Source organism: Heterodontus francisci, chromosome 22, assembly GCF_036365525.1.
Source record: "Heterodontus francisci isolate sHetFra1 chromosome 22, sHetFra1.hap1, whole genome shotgun sequence".
In the NCBI taxonomy this organism is placed as follows: domain Eukaryota; kingdom Metazoa; phylum Chordata; class Chondrichthyes; order Heterodontiformes; family Heterodontidae; genus Heterodontus; species Heterodontus francisci.
In genome coordinates, this window is record NC_090392.1 from 60,826,118 (window position 1) to 60,846,673 (window position 20,556).

Below are 20,556 nucleotides of genomic sequence, written 5' to 3' on the forward strand. Positions count from 1 at the left end.
GAGCCTGTCACTCTAGAAATGGCCTTCTTGCCACTCCAAGCACTGCTCCACACACCACTGAGCACCTCCAGGCACTTACCCATTGTCTCTCGAGATAAGGAGGCCAAAGAAGAAAACATGTAAGTAACACATATAATCTAATACTACACAGCAGATTTGACTTGGCTAAAAAAAAAGTACTACAGGATTTTCCTGTTGAAAAAGTGATACTAGCAGCTTCATTACCGGAATTCACTAACACCAAACATGGCTTACGCAGGTTTCCTATTGTATGAGAGTTCATAGTGCTATGAGATGGTACTAAAATGCTTGAAAGAGTAACCAGAATAGTTTAAGTATTAAGCCTGCAAGGCACCATTCATTAACTCAAAAATCCAAAAGTTGCATTCACTCAGAGTCCCACACTCATCTTAACCACATGGCCTTAAATTACATATTACCAGCTCAGTCTTGTTATAACCTTTATTGTGCATTTACTTCATTCCAGAGATCAAAGGTGAGGGGAAAATAAATATATAGTTAACAGTTGAGGGAATCATCTGTTTTTACTACCGGTATCTGGATTTATTCCCACTCCATAAGGACTGTAAAAAAATTGAGGGTATGAATCTAGGAATTTTAAAAAATACTAATGTGCCCTTCACCAGCCCACTCTTTTACTTGAAACCCCACACGCTTTAAAAATCTGTCTTCTAAAAGAAGCCAATGCAGAAAGTTTACAATGATCACTGACATGATGCAGATGGAGTATGATACCACCATTAAGAAACCATAAACTTCAACTTTGTGATGTCATCCATTTTCTCATCCATCCCAAATGCAATCACTGTACCCCATCAAACATATCATTTTAAAAGAATCATAGTGCTGAGAGTCTTGTGGATAAGGTTAGTTTCTAAACTAAAATGAAAGTATGAAAACTTCAGTATTCTCTTCAACAGTTAGAATAAATAAGAGGTGCAGTACATTGGGTATAACCATTCACAGAAATGGGTTTCCCCCCCATTACATTCAAGTATTGAATCTGTACTTTACAATGTGCTGTACTTACATTCACACAGTTTGTGTTGCAAAACTTCCATTCTGCACTCTGGGGCTTGCCGTCAGCAACAATCACTTTCTGGTGCACTTTTCACGATGAATTTTAATGACCAATTGTTAATAAAATAATTAAGCCAGGGCTGACTAGTGGAGTGACACACAAGTGCACTGAGTGCTGCACCGTACAGTGATTGAAAGTGGAATCAGACCCACCATTCCACACATCAAATTCCCAATCTCACCCAGAGTACTTAAGGAAGTGGCCCTAGAAACAGCGGATGCATTGCTGGTCATCTTCCAAGATTCTATAGACTCTGCAACAGTTCCTACAGATTGGAGGGTAGCGAATGTAACCCCACTATTTAAAAAGGGAGGTAGAGAGAAAGCAGGGAATCAAAGACCAGACAGCCTGACATCGGTAGTGGGGAAAATTCTAGAGTCCATTATGAAAGAAATTTATAGCAGAGCACTTAGAGAACAGTGGCAGAATCTGGCAGAGTCAGCATGGATTTATGAAAGGGAAATTATGCTTGACAAATCTACTAGAGTTCTTTGAGGATGTAACTAGTAGAGTTGATGAGGGGGAGCCAGTGGATGTGGTTTATTTGGACTTTCAGAAGGCTTTCAACAAAGTCCCACATAAGAGTTTAGCATGTAAAATTAAAGCGCATGGGATTGGGGGTAGTGTATTGCAATGGATAGAAAATAGGTTGGCAGACAGGAAACAAAGAGTAGTGATAAATGGGTCTTTTTCCGAATGGCAGGCAGTGACTAGTGGGGTACCGCAGGGATCGGTGCTAGGACCCCAGCTATTCACAATATATATTAATGATTTAGATGAGAGAACTAAATGTAATATCCCCAAATTTGCAGATGACACAAAACTGGGTGGGAGGGTGAGTTGTGAGGAGGATGCAGAGAGGTTTCAGGGTGGTTTGGACAAGTTGAGGGAGTGGGCTAATGCATGGCTGATGTAGTATAATGTGGATAAATGTGAGGTTATCCACTTTGGTAGCAAAAACAGGAAGGCAGATTATTATTTGAATGGCTATAAACAGAGAGGAATATGCAGCGAGACCTGGGTGTTCTCGTACACCAGTCGCTGAAGGTAAGCATGCAGGTGCAACAGGTGGTATAAAAGGCAAATGGCATGTTAACCTTCATAGCGAGAGGATGAGTACAGGAACAGGGATGTCTTGCTGCAATTATACAGGGCCTTGGTAAGGCTACACCTGGAATATTGTGTGCAGTTTTGGTCTCCTTATCTGAAGAAGGATGTTCTTGCAATAGAGGGAGTGCAGCGAAGGTTTACCAGACTGATTCCTGGGATGGCGGGACTGACGTATGAGGAGAGATTGAGTCGGTTAGGATTATATTCGCTGGAGCTCAGAAGAGTGAGGGGAGAGCTCACAGAAATCTATAAAATTATAACAGGACTTGACAGGGTAGATGCAGGAAGGATGTTCCCAATGGTGGCGGAGTCCAGAACCAGGGGTCATTGTCTAAGGATACAGGGTAAACCTTTCAGGACTGAGATGAGGAGAAATTTCTTCACCCAGACAGTGGTAAGCCTGTGGAAGTTTCCGCCACAGAAAGCAGTTGAGGCCAAAACATTGTATGTTTTCAAGAAGGAGTTAGATATAGCTCTTGGGTCTAAAGGCATCAAAGGGTATGGGGAGAAAGCGGGAACAGGTTACTGAGTTGGATGATCAGCCATGATCATAATGAATGGTGGCACAGGCTTGAAGGGCCGAATGGCCTACTCCTGCTCCTATTTTCTATGTTTCTATGTTTCAAGCTATCGGGAAGAAGGTACCACCATAATGGTGAAGCTGTTCCCACTGAGTGGAAATAAGAATATTGTCAGCCATGCTACCTTCCTACACCTCTGGTTAGATCAGTATTGTGACCTTCTCTCAAGTCTGTCACGTCCTCATCCTCTCAGTCATGGATTGACAATTTGACCTGTGAAATCCACAGAAAGAATTAAAATTAACATTTTCTGCCTTTCTATAGACATGACCAAAAAACACATGACAAGATCATCCTGACATTAACATTTACCTTTTTTAAAGTCTCTCAATTTCATTGAAATTAGCTGCAATAAGAAATGATTTGCTTTGGCACCATCAGAAAATGGATATGAAATAGAAGGAACCTTTAATCTCTCTCAAAGTAATTACAAAAATTCAAATAGGACTCTCTTTAAATTAATACAAATGCTATTACATATTTCACCCAATTTAGTGAAAGAAAAATTCAGGAATCTCTATTACAGGCATGTGATCCTTTCGATACAATCTTCCTGGATATGTTTCGCCTATGTAATTATTTACACCATGCACAAAAGAGAAAAATAGTCCTCCATTAATGTTCATGAAAAGGGTTTGGGACACATACTGTTTGCTAATACACAATGCGAAGCAGGCTTACCAGGTCGTATGGTCTACTCTTGCTCCTATTTCTTATGAATGGAACAGTTGACACAGATCATAAGGGTATGATTTTCTCTCTGTACTAATGTTCATAAATAAGTTGGCACGAGTATAAAATGCTTTGCTCTGGTTTATAGCCATGATCAATTTTGGCAAACATTTAAGAAATTCTATCTGTAAATTTTAAAGATAGTTGAAATGTAGCACGATTCTCTAATGCTCAGTTAGAAAAGGAGCATATAACTTAGCCATATAGACCAGAAGGTCCCAGATCCAATTTATAGTCTGTTGACAAGTTAGCTGAGCTCAGTTACAATGGCAGAGCCTTTCAGCCCTCCTGGGTAAGGGAAGAAAAAAATCCACAGTATTCCTGTGCCTTATTGCTGTCCTGCAACTCCTGCTTGGAAGTGTCCCTCTGTGGACATCAGGTGAGGCAGAATTGAACCCATCCATGACACAAGCCTCTATCCATCCACCCACCCCAATGTCACATAGCCTACGAATATTCACTGCCTAAACGCACATATCACAAATAGCCACTCTGGCGAGGGGCTGGTGGATGCTCCGAAAAGGAAAGAGAATTGAAGGAGGAGAGTTTTTTTTGGGAGTGTTGGCTACGTGAGGGGGAGGAGGAAGAACTTTTAAAAATTGCCTATTATTGCCAAGTAAAATGGCTTGTAATGGATTAACATTTAATTCTCTGCTGCAAAAGATGCAATATTAGTCTTGCAGGAAGATAGTATACCAGCAATTAAATAAAAAGCCATGAATGCTCAAAAACGCATGAAAAATTATATGTGCCTACACGAGTCTGCCCTGCCCACTTCATTGTCATGGCAATGGACTTTGGAAGTACCATATTAACATGAGAAAAATAAATCTTTTTGGAGGAACTCCTTGAAGAGCTTGTTTGGATGGCCAATCCAGGAAAGTATGCTATGATTTGGAAAATCTTTTTCCTCATTTGATCCACAGCAATTGAGGCAGGGTAATCAGCACCTAAAAGACGAAAATCCGGAGTTTCCCATGGACTGCAGAGGGACATGGGCTACAATGAGCAACTGCCCAGGTCTAATGACGATTGAATACGTAATTTTATTTTAGAGTGGACCATTTATCCAGTATTAGGCCAGTTTACCACCTGCAGACTAGTGGTCTCAGCCCTCCTGGGCTGGGGAAGGAAAAATCAACTCCTATTTCAGGGCCTGATTGTTGCACAGCAGCAAATGCTAGAAAGTGTGCCTCTTTGGACATGGGAATCACAGCAAGGGAATTTCAACTTTCACCCAAATCGGACAACGTCCATGTGTCCTGAGGTCCAAGCCAAATTTGGCTTTCAGGTTTTTTAAAAAAAATGCCGACAAGCTGCAGAAGTCAAGACAACACTCCAGTACAACTTGCCAGTTGGTGAGGGCAGGATCTCAGTGGTTTTCATGCATGGCCAACTGGCAAGTTAAGTCTGCAGGGAAAGCCTTGAACCTCCCTGCTGCAGACCAGAAAAATGTGTGTGTGCATTCTTGCTTCACCTGGGCCCACAAAAATGACTGAAAATTTCTTAGGTCTTTTTTTTGAACAGTTTCCAGCAGTCCCTTTCAGGGCCATTGGCTAGGCCATTCAAGATCTAATACAACTCAGTACAGAATGTGCAGCGCAAACTCTGCTCAAATGCCCCTATATTTTTCTTTCAGAGTGCTACAACCTGCATAGGTTCTTGATTCACATATTTAACATATTTAAAGAGCTGAATACCCATTTGAGGCAGGTGCCCCAGACAACTAAAATTTGCCTGAGTCAATATGGCATCCAGCATTCTTCAGATCCCTGTAGTATAATGTAATGTAGGTTGTTGCTAGGTAGATATGTAGATAGACTGTAAGCATCATTACAGGATGCGATGTCACAGATTGTACAGAGCCTCACGCAAGGAGGACTGTATTGGCAGCCAGAGATAATAGACATTAATAAATAAACTCCAGTTACCTTAACCCAAAGACTACTATCTTTATTTGGTATAAAGAGTATAGTAACCCAGGTATCATATCGTGGCAGTGGAAAAGTGATCATAGAAGAGAAGAAACAATAACATGGGGGGAAAAAAAAAAATTAAAAAACAGAAGATGATGGAAAATTCATTGCCCTTGCCAGAGGCCTTCGAGCGGTCGGAACCAAGCCAAGGCATGGCCAAAATGGGTCTGGAGATTCGAGGGGTACCATTCTGCGTCAGGTTTAGCTCACAGACCAGACAAAGAGCAGGTCTGTACATTGTTATATCCCACGGGGGAGTGTGCAAACAACATTCTCATAATGCAATGAATAATGAGAAGCAGACTACTTATGAAGAAGTCAGGAAAGCCATAGAAGGGTATTTCAAGATCAGAAAAAATGTTATCTTTGAATGGGCAAAATTTAATAAGTACAACCAGATAAAATGGAAAAGCTGTTAAACATTTATTAATGATCTATACAAGATTGCTGAAGATTGTGAGTATGGAAACTTGCGTGAGGAATTGATTTGAGATAGAATCGTGGTCAGGGTTATTGACGATGCGCTGTCAGATCAACTACAGTCGAGGGAAGACTTGAGTTTACAAAAAGCCAATCAGCTAAAACGACAGCGGGAGGTTAGAAAATTCAACTGACCTGACCTGAGGGAAAGGGGAGAGTCCGAACTCAAAGGCATTAGACTCAACGGTGTCGGTGAAAAAAAAAAACGGAATGGCACCAAAAAGCCCAAAAGGGGGGAAAAGACATCCAGAGATGGCAGCACTGAATTGTAGTAGGTGTGGACAAGAGAGACATTGGCAGGAAAATTGCCCAGCCAGGAGGCAAATGTTTCCCATGTAGAGAAAAGGGACATTTTCAGTTGCTGTGTTGCAGCAAGAAGCAAATACTGCAGACCAGCAAAGGGACATATTGTTTAAACGAGAATAAGCGAGCAAATGACTGAACCTCCCATCTTAGGAGAAATACAAGGAGCAAATGAAAATTGCTAGACATCAGATACCACAGTAGGAGAAATTAAACTAGCTTTAAGTTAGACACAGGAGGATCAGTTTCTGTTCTCTCGGGTAAGGAACCATTGCTAAAGAAGGGAAGCTTGAGAACAAAGAAGAAGCTACTTGGGCCTGGAGGCATAGAGCTGAAAGTTATAGGGGAACTGAGAATGATTTTAAGATACAAGAATAAAGAGATTCCCAAAATGCTGTATATTATTAAGAATCAGAGTTGTTCATTACTCAGCAGGAAGGCTTGCATTGACCTACAACTGATATGTCGGCTAAAAGAAATTTAAAAACAAGTGAACCAACCAAGAGATTTTAGGGCTGAATTCCCAAAACTATTTAGAGGATTCGGAAAACTGAAGACAGAATACTAGATAAGTCTGAGAAATGAGGCCAAGCCAGTGTGTTTACTTACACTGAGAAAGATCTCACACCCAGGACTGGAAAAGGTTAAAAAAGAAACAGAAGCAATGGAGAACCAAAGAGTGATATCAGCAGTAACTAAACCAATTAGATGGTGCTCTGGCATGGTTTCAGTAAAGAAACCAAATGGGTCCATAAGAGAAAACATAGAAAAAAATAGGAGTAGGCCATTTGGCCCTTCAGGCCTGTTCTGCCATTCAAAAAAGATCATGGCTGATCGTCTAATTCAGTACCCTGTTCCCACTTTCTCCCCATATTACTTGATCCCTTTGGCATTAAGAAATATATCCATCTCCTTCTTGAATATATTTAATGATTTGGCCTCCACAGCCTTCTGCAGTAGAGAATTCCACAGGTTCACCACCCTCTGAGTGAAGAAATTTCTCTTCATCTCGGTTCTAAATGGCATACCCCATATCCTGAGACTGTGACCCCTGGTTCTGGACTCCCCAGCCATCAGGAACATCCTCCCTGCATCTAGCCTCTCTAGCCCTGTTAGAATTTTATAGGTTTCTATGAGATCCCCTCAAATTCTTCTAGTGAATATAGGCCTAGTCGACCCAATCTCTCCTCATACGTCAATCCTGCCATCCCAGGAATTAGCCTAGTAAATCTTCTTTGCACTCCCTCCATGGCAAGAACATCCTTCCTCAGATAAGGAGACCAAAACTGCACACAATACTCCAGACGTGGTCTCACCAAGGCCCTGTATAATTGCAATATGACATTCTTGTTCCTGTAGTCAAATCGTCTTGCAATGAAGGCCAACATACCATTCGCCTTCCTAATTGCTTGCTGCACCTGAATGCTTGCTTTCAGCGACTGGTGTACAAGGACACCCAGGTCTTGTTGCACCTCCCCCTTTCCCAATCTATTGCCAGGCAGATTATTATCTGAATTTATGTTTTTACAGCCAAAGTGGATAACCTCACATTTATCCACATTATATTGCATCTGCCATGCATTTGCCCACTCACCTAACTTGTCCAAATCACATTGGAGCCTCTTTGCATCCTCCTCATAGCTCACTTACCCCCCGCCACCCACCCCACCCCCCCCCCCCCCCCGACTTTGTCTCGTCTGAAAACTTGGAAATGTTACATTTAGTTCTCTCACCCAAGTCATTAATACATATTGTGAATAGCTGGGGCCCAAGCACTGATCCCTGCAGTAACCCACTAGACACTGCCTGCCAACTGGAAAAAGACCCGTTTATTCCTACTCTCCGTTTCCTGTCTGTCAACCAATTCTCAATACATGTCAATATATTACCCCAATCCCATGTGCTTTAAATTTTGCATACTAACCTCTGATGTGGGACCTTATCAAAAGCTTTCTGAAAATCCAAATACACCACATCCACTGGTTCTCCCTTATCTATTCTACTAGTTACATCCTCAAAAACCTCCAGTAGATTTGTTAAGCATGATTTCCCTTTCGTAAACCCATGCTGACTTTGCCCAATCCTGTTTATGCTTTCCATGTGTTCTGCTTTTACATCCTTTATAATAGACTCTAGCATTTTCCCCACTTCTGATGTAAGGCTCATTGGTCCGTAGTTCCCTATTTTTTCTCTCTCCTTTTTTAAATAGTGGGGTTACATTTGTCATCCTCTAATCTGTAAGAACTGCTCCAGAGTATATAGAATTTTGGAAGATGACCACCAATGCACACACTATTTCCAGGGCCACTTCCTTTAGTACTCCAGGATGTAGATTATCAGGCCCTGGGGATTTGTCAGCCTTTAACCCCATTAATTTCCCTAGCACTATGTTTTACTAATACTGATTTCCTTCAGTTCCTCCCTCTCATTCGACCCTTGGTTCCCTAACATTTCTGGGGGGTTATTTGTGTCCTCCTTTGTGAAGACAGAACCAAAGTATGCGTTTAATTGTTCTGCCATTTCTTTGTTCTCCATTATAATTTCCCCCTTTCTGACTGTAAGGGACCTACATTTTGTCTTCAATAATCTTTTTCTCTTTACATATTTATAGAAGCTTTTACAGTCAGTTTTATGTTCCCACAAATTTACTCTCATACTCTATTTTCCCCCGCTTAATCAACCTCTTTGTCCTCCTTTGCTGAATTCTAAACTGCTCCCAAACCTCAGACTTGGTGCTTTTTCTGGCAATTTTATATGCCTCATCTTTGGCTCTAATACTATCCCTAATTTCTTTTGTAAGCCATGGTTGAGCTACCTTTCCGGTTTTAATTTTGCACCAGACAGGAATGGGTAATTGTTGTAATTCATGCACACGTTCTTTAAATATTATCCTTTGCCTATCCAACTGTGTGTAGACCTCACTCAACTTAACAAAGCAGTAGAGAGAGAGAGAGAGCCACCCAATGGCATCCGTGGATGAAAGTTCAGCAAAACTGGAAAAAGCTCCATATTTACAAAATTAGATGCAAACAGTGGATTCTGGCAGTTACTGTTGGACGAAGAGTCTAAATTGTTGACAACATTTATAACATCAGTTGGGAGATTCTGTTTCAACAGGTTACCATTTGGTACAACATTGGCACCAGAGATCTTTCAGAGAACAATGTCAAGAATCCTGAAAGGCTTGGAGGGAATAATCTGTCACATGAACGACATTCTAATTCACAGAGCAAACCAGAAGGAACACGACACAAGAGTAAGAGCTGTATTACAAAGACTAGAAAAAGCAGGTCTCAAGTTAAATGAAAACGGTGTATTTTTGCAGACAGTGACGGTCATTGGTCACTGTTACGACCGAGGTGGGAGCAATGCACCGTCATTTCAGTCCCATCACTCCAAAGGTCACATATTATTAAAGTTTTCCCACCCATGCAGAAAACAGCCAAATTAAACACTCTAGTAACCCCCAGAATAAAACGGACCAAACCAGGTATCTTTAGAAAACAACAAATTAACTATTTATTAAAAACTAAATCTTAAAACATTATTAAGATAAGCCTATGTCTAAAGACCTTGTAACTTCTTATTTTAACCCAATTCCCCCATGCACACACACATGCACTCAAAAATCACAGTTAACTGGTTTCCTTTCTAAAAAAGTTATGTTTAAAAATTAGCTGTTTCTTAAGAATAAATAAATAACTGGCATATAAGATTTTGTGGGTTAGGTTCTTGATGGGTGAGGTATTTTAACGTGAAAATAATCAAATGCCACTCGAAGTCTCCATGCGGATTTGATGAAATAATCTCTTTGCAGATAGGCATTCAAAACACTTCGGCTACAGCAGGCATCAATCAGTTCTTTCAACAATGAGCACAGCAATAGATCAACTTGAATTTTAAAACCGACAGTGTCTCAGTCGAAACTTTACATCAGCAACACAAACAGTCTCTACAAATAATTTTTTTTTCCTTCCTGGGCAATTAACTCAGCCTGTAGCTCCTTGTAGAATTTTTGCTGAGAGAAATAGATAGCTCTTTTCTACATTAGCACGCTTCGCTGGTGAAGCTCTGGAAACTGGTTTCAGCCGGTTTTTACACACAGTTAAATTGTTACAGTACACCATTTGACCTCTCTCTCCTGCTGTGGCCTAGGTAACAAGTGCAGCTGGCACACTGCGCCTCAGAAATCCAAAAGCTTCTCTCTCTGTCTTAAGGTACACTGTTTTTAACTGAGTCTTAAAGGCACACCGTTTTATTCCGAGGAGAAAAATAAATACGGTTCCGTGGCATCACGTAATTGATAGGTTAGACATCAAGGCAGATCCACAGAAGACTAGGCAATAAAAGATTTCTCAGAACCAAAGAACATAATGAAACTACAAAGATTCATGAGAATGGTGAATCAGGTAGGGGAATTCTTACTAAATTTAGCTACAATAAATGAGCCCTTGTGACAACTGCTAAAGAGTAGTCATACCTGGTATTGGGGAGAAAGCCAGAAAAAATCCTTTGAAAAAAATCAGAGATGTTAACTTTGTCAGAGGTGTTAGCGCACTATGATCTAGAGCTAATGCGGATGCATCAGCAACAGGATTTAGGTGCAGTCTTGTTTCAGATCCAGAAGGATGGAAGACGGAGACCTGTGTATTTCACTTTGCATTAATTAACTGAACAGAGATATGCAGCTATTGAGAAGTAAGTGTTGGCAATAAGGTGGGCATGCAAAAAAGTTTTGAACTATGTACTGGGCCTTACGTTTAAGATTGAAACCAATCACAAACCAATCCTGAAGTTGTTCAATTCGAAACAGCTAGCTAAGTTACCCCCAAGGGTACAAAGATTTCAACTAAGACTAATGAGACTTAATTTGACGACCAATATATTCCAGGCAAATAACAAATAACAGCAGATGCATCATCAAGAGCAACATTGGAAGACCTGAAGAAAGAAATGTCTTACTTCTGGAGGAAGCAGAAGTCTTTGCTTTAACAATAACCGAGAACTTACTGGCAACAGCTAAAAAATTGAGTGAAATCAGAAACTTAACGAAAGACGACGAGGTATGCAATTGAAGAGAATATTGTCAAAATGGTTGGTCAGCATATATGCCACATAACCTGGTTTTAAGGAAATATCATGAGCAAAGAGGTCATCTGAGTATTGTGGATGATTTGCTGGTCTATGATGAAAGACTGGTCATCCCAAGTGCTTTAAGATTGGATATCTTGCAGAAATTACACCAAGGTCACTTAGGGATCACTAAATGTAGAGCAAGATCCAGAAACTCAGTATGGTGGCCCGGGATATCAAAAGATAGCAAAGAAATGGTATCCAGATGCATCGCATTTGCCACCAGCAGACAAAGTGAGGGAGCCACTTATGTCATCTTCATTTCCATCCAGACGACGGGAGCATCTAAAAATGGATCTCTTTGAGCATAAAGGGAAGATGCTCCTTATTGTTGTTGGCTATTACCCGAGATAGGTTGATGTTAAGCTACTACATGGCCAGAATTCAGAGGCTATGGTCAAATCTTTAAGAGAAATCTTTGCTACACACAACATTCCAGATATTGTGATATCTGACAATGGACCACAATTTGTGAATGAAAGTTTCAAAGTGTTTACTGAAACATATGGATTTGTTCATGCCACCAGTTCACCGAGGTCAATGGAGATGCTGAGAGAGGTGTACGGACTGTGAAGATGTTACTGAAGAAAAACAAAAATTTTCAATTGGCACTGTTACGCTATCAATCTACTCTAATTCAGAATGGGTTAGCCCCTTGTGAATTATTAATGGGAAGAAGGTTGAAGACAAAACTACCTATTCTCCCAAGTGCACTAATTAGTGGAGAAGACTTGGAAAATGTAAGAGAAAGGTTAGAGAGCGATCAATTCAAGCTGAGAATTATGATAGAAGCTACCGAGTGCAAAATCTGTCAGACAGCCAACCTGGAGAATCAGTTTGGGTTTAAGACCAGAATAGGAACTGAGAATTGAGAGAGAAATCACCTTTTCCAAGATCATACATTATCCAGACTGACCAGGGAATGATAAGAAGGAACAGAAGATCATTGGTACCAGTTCCAAGAAGAAACAAATGGAAGAAGTGCAAGAGAATCGGTCATCAGGGAGAGTTGGTAAACCAGTGATTCGACAATCAGCAGACAATCCAGTGGACAACTGAGATAGAGAACTGGAGTCATCAAATTGTTCCACTCAGATATAAGAAAGTTAAGAGGAAGAACTAAGAGACTCTAAACCCCAAACATCTTCAAATGAAAGGAGAACGCATTGTGGCAGAGTCATGAAAACACCACAGCATAACTTAACCTGATGAATGAAGTCAGAGACTTGAGGGGAAATGTCATATAATGTGATATAGATTGTTTCTAGGTAGATATGTAAGTAGACTGTAAGCATTACAGGATATGATGTCACAGATTGTACAGAACCTCATGTGAGGAGTATTGTAGTGGCAGCCATAGTTGATAGGCATTTGTAAAAACTCCAGTTACCTTAACTCACAGACTACTACCTTTATTAGGTTCAAAAAGTATAGTAACCCAGATATTACAATCCTGATCAGAAACGATAGATTGTGTCTCAATACTGTGAAGCTTAACTTCCATTTTACAGGTGTAAAACAGGCAGCTGTAAGTTGAATTTCTCCCAATAATATCACAGGAATTTCAGCAAAGAAATCAACTATATGGACCACTTTGCCATTGCCAGTGGTAGCTGCAAATCCTTGCCATTCCCTCTACATGGATATAGGAAATGGCAAGGAGATGCAGCTATACCGCACTCTCCACGTGACATGGTAAAATACATACATGAGCAGGAAAGTTTCAGTGGAGAGAAGAGCCACTGTACATGAGCCAGGTTCATAAGGCCAAGATTCTTGAGGCATACTAGATCTCATCAATCCAAAAACATTCATTAATCCTACTCTCTATTTCCTTTCCCTCTCTCCATGCTGACATTATTGTTAATACAACGGATCTTAATTTTTGCACGTCTCCTATATTGCACGATCCAACATCACTTAAAGTTCTGATGAAAGGTCATTGACCTGAAATGTTAACTCTGTTTCTCTTTCCACAGATGCTGCCTGACCTGCTGAATGTTTCCTGCATTTTCTGTTCTTATTTGACTTAAACAGATCATTTGGTCGTCATCACATTGCTATTTGTGGGAGCTTGCTGTGCACAAACTAGTTGCAGCGTTTCCTACATTACAACAGTGACTACATTTCAAAAGTACTTCGGGATATCCTGAGGTCATGAAAATATCATATACTTTTACAACATCCAAGTATACCACATCCGGTTAGTCTATAACCTTGGTAATTTCCTCAAAAATGCAACTGCTTTAGTTAAGTATATCCTGCACATTATAAATCTGTGTTGACTGTCCCTGACTAGCTGATACTTTTAAAATATTCATTCATGCACTCTAGCAATTTTCTTACTATGGATGTGAAGTCAGCTAATCTACAATTATTACCTGGTTTATTACTTTTACATTTTTGAATACGGGTGTAAGATTTTCCTGTCTGTGCCTTTGATACAATTCCTGTCTCCAAAGAATTTTGAGGAAATTACTAATGCCTGTGCTACTTCATCACTAACTGGCTCTCAATATTCTGGAGTACAGATTCTTAAAGCTTGAGGTCTCATCAATTTGGCATTCCAGGTAACCTTTGGAATGCAAGGGTTTAAACTGGGGCATACTCAAGGCTCCTGCTGAAGTGTTTACACACATAGATTAAACAAATGATGTGCATTTATATTGCATCTTTCATGCCTTTATCACTTCTCAGGGGTTTTTTTTTTACAGCTAATTAAGTACTTTTGAAGTGTAATCACTGTTGCAAGGTAGGAAATGTAGCAGCCAATTAGCATGCAGCAAGCTCCCACGACCAGCAATGTGAAAATGACTACATAATATGTTTCAGTAATGTTGGTTAAGGAATAAATATTATCTAGGACACCGGGAAGAACACCCTGCTTGTCTTTGAAATAGTGCCATGGGGTCTTTTACATCCACCTGAGAAGACAGACATGGCCTCAGTTTACTCTCTCATCTAAAAAATGGACAATGCAACACTTCCTCACTACTGCACTGCAGCAACTTCCTAGATTTTGTGCTCAAGTCTCTGGACTGGGACTTTAACCCACTGCCTTCTGATTCAGAGGAAAGATGTAATTTCATACCTGAAAACTGACAATGTAATTGAGTCTAACTTCTGATGGATCAGCATAAGTTTTTGTGCAATTACATACATGCCAGAAATTATATACAGGTCAGTCTTTCAATTCAGTTTTGAACCCTTTGGGGAGTTGTGAATGTGCTTTTGAACATCAGCTACAAAATATATATTGGCTCAATTAGTGGTCTAAATTTAAATTTAGTCAAATTCTATCTACAGGGCCTGAAATACAGTTTCCACATGAAAATGGATCTTAGAAACAATTTACTTTCATAAGTAAAATGTTTCAATAGCTCCTATTTCTCTATAAATAAATCCTGGAGATTTAAACATGTATTTATGCAATATTTGGACAGTGATCTCAGCAGAATTTACTGATAATAAATGAGAAGAGATGGATTTTAGTTCTGTGGAACTCTGATCTTTTATTCATTGCTGTGCAAATTGCACTTAGTTTTTTTTGTGTTTAGTCATTGCTGCACCTAATACGAAAATCACTCTATTTTAAGCAAAGAACATGGGGTAGTTTACCTTTGTCACCAGTGAAAGTGCTGTTTTGTTCCCTGTGTATGCTGAAGCAGCAAGTACAGGAAAGCATGCAAGAAACACTCCAAATTACAGAAACCAGCACAGAAAATGGCTGCTACGAGAAGCAAGTCACATGTTTCGGGCTTGCAGAGCACATTAATTTTTCATGTTTACAAAATCTTCTAGACATGAGCATCCTTGCTGAATTTAAATAGAATAGACACCACTACGTGAACATTGACTACAGCAGGCATGGATCAATTTTCTGTGGCTGAAACCTGATGAGGGGTATTTTGTCAACAGTGCTGAATGTGCGACCCACCTGGGGGTTCAGGCAGGGATCAGGGCTTGAATGCTGAAGATTGGGAACAGAAAACTGGCATCCTCCCTTGACCCTGGCAAGTTTTGACCAGCATTTCTGGCCAGCTATTCGCAGCCAAAAGCCCCCCTCCCCAACCCCATGAACCTCGGTGGGGTCAGCTGAGGAGGTTGGAAGCAAATGCATCTCTGTACTTATTCAGGATATACTCCTCTCATACAATTTTGGGATTGATTTACAGAGTAACAATTATCCCCTTATTAATCTCAGGCTGCACCTCAAGACGAATTAGCTGGTAATTGACCTCAAATTGCATCCATTTGCACCAGCCAACTGGACATAGCTCCACCCTAGCGGTTAACAAATTTATTTATTTTTATTTAGAGATACAGCACTGAAACAGGCCCTTTGGCCCACCGAGTCTGTGCTGACCAACAACCACCCATTTATACTAATCCTACATTAATCCCATATTCCCTACCATTCTCCTACTGCCTACCTACACTAGGGGCAATTTACAATGGCCAATTTACCTATCAACCTGCAAGTCTTTGGCTGTGGGAGGAAACCGGAGCACCCGGCGGAAACCCACACGGTCACAGGGAGAACTTGCAAACTCCACACAGGCAGTACCCAGAACTGAACCCGGGTCGCTGGAGCTGTGAGGTTGCGGTGCCAACCACTGCGCCACTCACAATTGTGTGAATTGCATACTATCCCTGTTTATGTAAAAATTAGTATCCTTTTAATTACTGTGAGCAATGATATGCAACGCTATTATTAAAGAAAAATCGATATGTCTCAGCAATTTCTAGCTACAATTATCCTGGGGTTCTAGAGAGGTTTATTTATCATGATTTATGAAGTCCTTTCTACAGAAGTGATATTCTATCTGTTCAAATATAATAATTTTACGATGTTATTGCTACTTTGTCACAGCGAGCATCACAGCTGAGCCCAAGCTCATTTACTACTGGAAATGAGGCTTATGGCATAATATCATAAAGAATTACACCATTTGCAAGCAAATAATTGCCTACATAACATTTCCAAGGTTTTAAACACCTGCAACATTTTCCACCTGGAGGCCTGCATTTGTCTCAGAAGTCTAAATCTTGAATGCTAGGGGTTACCATAGCCATCGCTTTCAACTGAAGAGACTCAATAAAGTAACTGGTTGAAACTACCAGAATTCTTTTCCCTATGATTTACAGCAAAACCAGCCATTCACAGGGTATATCACAATTTGCTGTTTATAAGCTCCACCTTCTCCCTCTCCAAGCAATGGAAAATTAGCACTAACTGACAAGAAAACATTTTTAGCATTTTGAAAGTATATATAAAAACAAGCCGCATAAAACATAAAAATCCAACTATTTCACTAATGTCCTTTAGGGAACGGAACCTTCTATCCTTACCTAGTCTGTCCAATATGTTACTCTAGTCCCACTCAAACTTGTTTCACTGTTAACTGCCCTCTGAAGTGTCCTACCAAGCTGGACAATTTACCAAGCAGAAGGCCCATTAACTACCTTATCAGGGCAACGAAAGATGTGCAGTAATGCCAATGATACCCATATTTCATGAATGGGGAAAAAAGCACTTACAATCTAACATGTTGATTTGATGAAACACAACTTTCATTTATATAGCGCCTTTAAGCATAGTAAAATGTCTCAAGGCCCTTCACAGGAACATTATCAAACAAAATTTGAAACAAGCTATTTAAGAAGATATTAAGACAACTGACCAAAAGCTTGGTCAAAAAGGTCAGTTTTGCGGGGCACCTCATCCACCAACTCAAACATTCAACCCCTTCACCACTGACGTACAGTGGTAGCAGTGTGTACCATCTACAAAATGCACTGCAGCATCTTACCATGCCTCCTTAGACAGCACCTTCCAAACCCGTGACCTCCACCACCTAGAAGGATAAGGGTAGCAGACACATGAGAACACCACCACCTGCAAGTACCCCTTCAAACCATACACCATCCTGACTTGGAACTATACCATTATTCCTTCACTAGCACTGGATCAAAATCTTGGAACTTCCTTCCTAACAGCACTGTGGGAGTACCTACACCAGATGCACTGCAGCAGTTCAAGAAAGCAGCTCACTACAACCTTCTCAAGTGCAATTAGGGATGGGCAACATATGCTGGTCTTGCCAGCGATGCCCACAAAGGAACATAGGAAATAGAAGCATGAGTAGACCTTTTGGCCCTTCGAGTCTGGTCCACCATTCAACTAGATCATACATCAGGTACTCTCACAGGGCTGTTAGGAAGGAAGTTCCAGGACTCTGATCCAATGCAGCGATACAGATCCAAGTTAGCATGGTGTATGGCTTGGTGGGGTACTTGCAGGTGGTGCAGTTCCCATGTGTTCACTACCCTTATCCTTCTAGGTAGAGGAGGTTTGGGTTTGGAAGGTGCTGTCTAAGAAGGCATGGTGAGTTGCTGCAGTGCATCTTGTAGATGGTACACACTGCTGCCCCTGTGTGTGAGTGGTGATGCAATTAGGGATGGGCAACAAATGCTGGAGGTAACAAAAGCACCAGATGAGCTGAGGCAAATGCAGACACGGGTGATATTACGGTGGCAGAAGTAGGTGGTCTTGGTGATGAAGAGGTCAGAAGCTCAGTTCAGGGTCAAAGCAAATGCTGCAGATGATAACAGCCTGGTTCAACATCAGTGATCAGTAAAGGAGATGGAATTGGTAGCTATCAAAAGGAGTTTGTGCCAGGGAACTAAGGTATTGAACTTTGGTCTTCCCAATATTTAATTGGAGAAAATTCCTGCTCATTTAATACTGGATCAGATAAGCAGTGCGATAAATCAGAGACAGTAGAGGTGGTGGTGAAGTAGGTTCAGAGAGGTGGTGGTGAAGTAGAGCTTGGTGTGTTCAGTGTACATAAGGCTGAATTTTAACCTAAAAAGAAAGGTGGGTTTGGGTCAGGGTTGGCAGTGGTGGTAGTGAGGTGCTGAAGTCCATCAATCATTGATGTCATACCATACAGCAATTTATCCTTTCAGCCTTCATGCTTTTACCACAACCTTCTTGGCCTGGAGTTTCCACTCAGTTTGTGCTGCATTTTTCGCCACAATTCTCTCAACGTTGGCATAACTGCCGCGAAAGATCGTGGAATTTTAAGTGTAAATTACATTCAGTACAACTAGAGTTTCAGTGATCTTTTGTGCCAGTTTTAAAAACAACATATCACAAGCAGGCCCCAAACAAGAAAAAAACTAGCCACTCCCCCCAACACACCATCTCCCAAAAACTCTGCATGGTGAATTAATTGCCAGTGGAATTTTCGGCTAATTGTGTTCATTTGCAGGCCTTTGAGGAGCTCCAAAAATTAAGCTGGGTCTTTTTCGCACAAGGACACCAAGAGGTACATTTTGAAAGCTTTTAAATGATTTTGTTTTGGTTACTGACCACTGTAATCCAATGTAACTAGAAAACAGTTTGGTCTAAAAGTAACTTTCAGTAGTTTAGAATCACATTACTCACAGGTGGTGGAATGACACTTATTTAAAAAGCTTAACCTATTTTCATCTGTATTAAATCAAGTTACTTTACGAAGTTACTACTCTTAAATATATCAAGTAATATATTCTACAGCAAAATTTTAAATATACATTTTCAATCAGTGTCTGATTGCTCTGGTTTATGGCAGATTGTGTGTTCGGCAATTCACAAATGAGTTCAAACAAAAACTTTGGGGAAAAGAATACTTTTCAAAACGGATGCTGTTTTGAGCACAACCTGGGCCAGAATTGCGAATGACTCCAAAGCAGAAACTCCACCCCTTTACGTGTGGTGTACAAAAAATTATTTTCACTTCTACCCATTCAGGTGCTTTCTTCACCACATACCATTCCAACAACCAGGGGGGCATGCAAGACTTTGATGCTTACGAGACTGTTGGGCCAATAGCAAGGAGATGCTATGATACCATGGAGTGTGATTCAGGCCCCGATTTATTATTTAATTTCCCTTCTGTGTTACATCTTACTCTGATGGCCAAAATAGGTTATGAAATACCAGCCGTTAAAACAAGGGTGTCAAATGTATGACCCATGGATCTAAAGAATCAAACGAGCCAGCAGCTCAATTTCTCAACCTCATTCCACCCACTCCCCAAACTCAACTTAATGAGGGATTTGGAAAATCTGGCCAAAATCTGAACTAAATGGTTATGCACACTTAAGGTGCATGTTGCTGCATATGGGTCAAATATTGTTTTACTATTGATAAAGTTTCCAAATGAATTTTAGATATCTGTCAAACTGTAACTAAGCAGAAGCAGTAGGTGTAATCAAGTATAGGGCAATCAAATAATTGAGATTATATAATGTGTCTAGGTGTCAAAGTGACCATTGATACTGCGAGGGAGTATTGAATCTTTAATTTACAAATTTTTCATTAAGTACTGCATTTTGTTTATATCAGCACTAAAGTTACCAATATAAAATGCAATATTGCTTCTTGTTGCACCAACATAAAGTGTGATAAGCTAATTTTGACAAAAAATTGGGGTAGGTGGCTTGTTTAATTACATTTATAATATACCCAGTGCAGCATTCTGCTGTGAGATAAACTTTACAGCATGCTATGTGGAAGTACCAGCTAAGTGACAGCAAAGCCATTCTTTTCATGCAAGCTAATAGGAGAGGAAACACTTACCTCACTATTAAATAATGGTCCTCAGCTGTAAGCAGATTAAAATCTTGAAATGTAGATTGATTTATTTTCTTAGTCATCATCTTACCTTTACCAGTTAGAATATGGTGGAAGAAATTTGAGAGAGCAGCTCAAGAACACCATTTTTGTTCCAAAGTAATGAATTGCTGGAAACATTGCTGAATTGTCATCAAGCAGTACAGACAATCTTATAAAATCAACACATCAAAAATAATTACTTCCTGTTTTGCAATGTCATCAATTTCTTTCGTGCTGCACCTGAGTTATTGATATATTCGCAACAATAAACTAGATTAGACAGAATATAAATATATGGTTAATATTTATATTCCATTAATGTTTCAAAATATCTGTTCACTGTACATTGTGTGTGTACTTGGAACAGTGTATTCAGAACAGGGTCAGCTTTTTATTGGCACTGTCATGAAGACCCTACCTGCCAAGAATGAGGCATATTAATTTTGTCATTTGATACATTAATTTTAAACTGTT

At 40.2% G+C, this 20,556-nt stretch overlaps 1 protein-coding gene across 8 annotated transcripts in view; it reads right to left on the reverse strand.

The window, feature by feature from the left end:
* gramd1ba (GRAM domain containing 1Ba) overlaps positions 1 to 20,556 on the reverse strand; it is a 590,058-nt gene that overhangs the window by 482,366 nt on the left and 87,136 nt on the right. Inside the window, exon 1 of one of the 8 annotated variants that reach the window (XM_068053894.1) lies at positions 226 to 273. The exons of 6 other annotated variants lie outside the window; for them this stretch is intronic. In XM_068053894.1, the coding sequence (XP_067909995.1) occupies positions 226 to 248 (23 nt within the window). In that variant the 5' untranslated portion in view covers positions 249 to 273. One more of the 8 variants, XM_068053891.1, reaches the window with a different exon arrangement.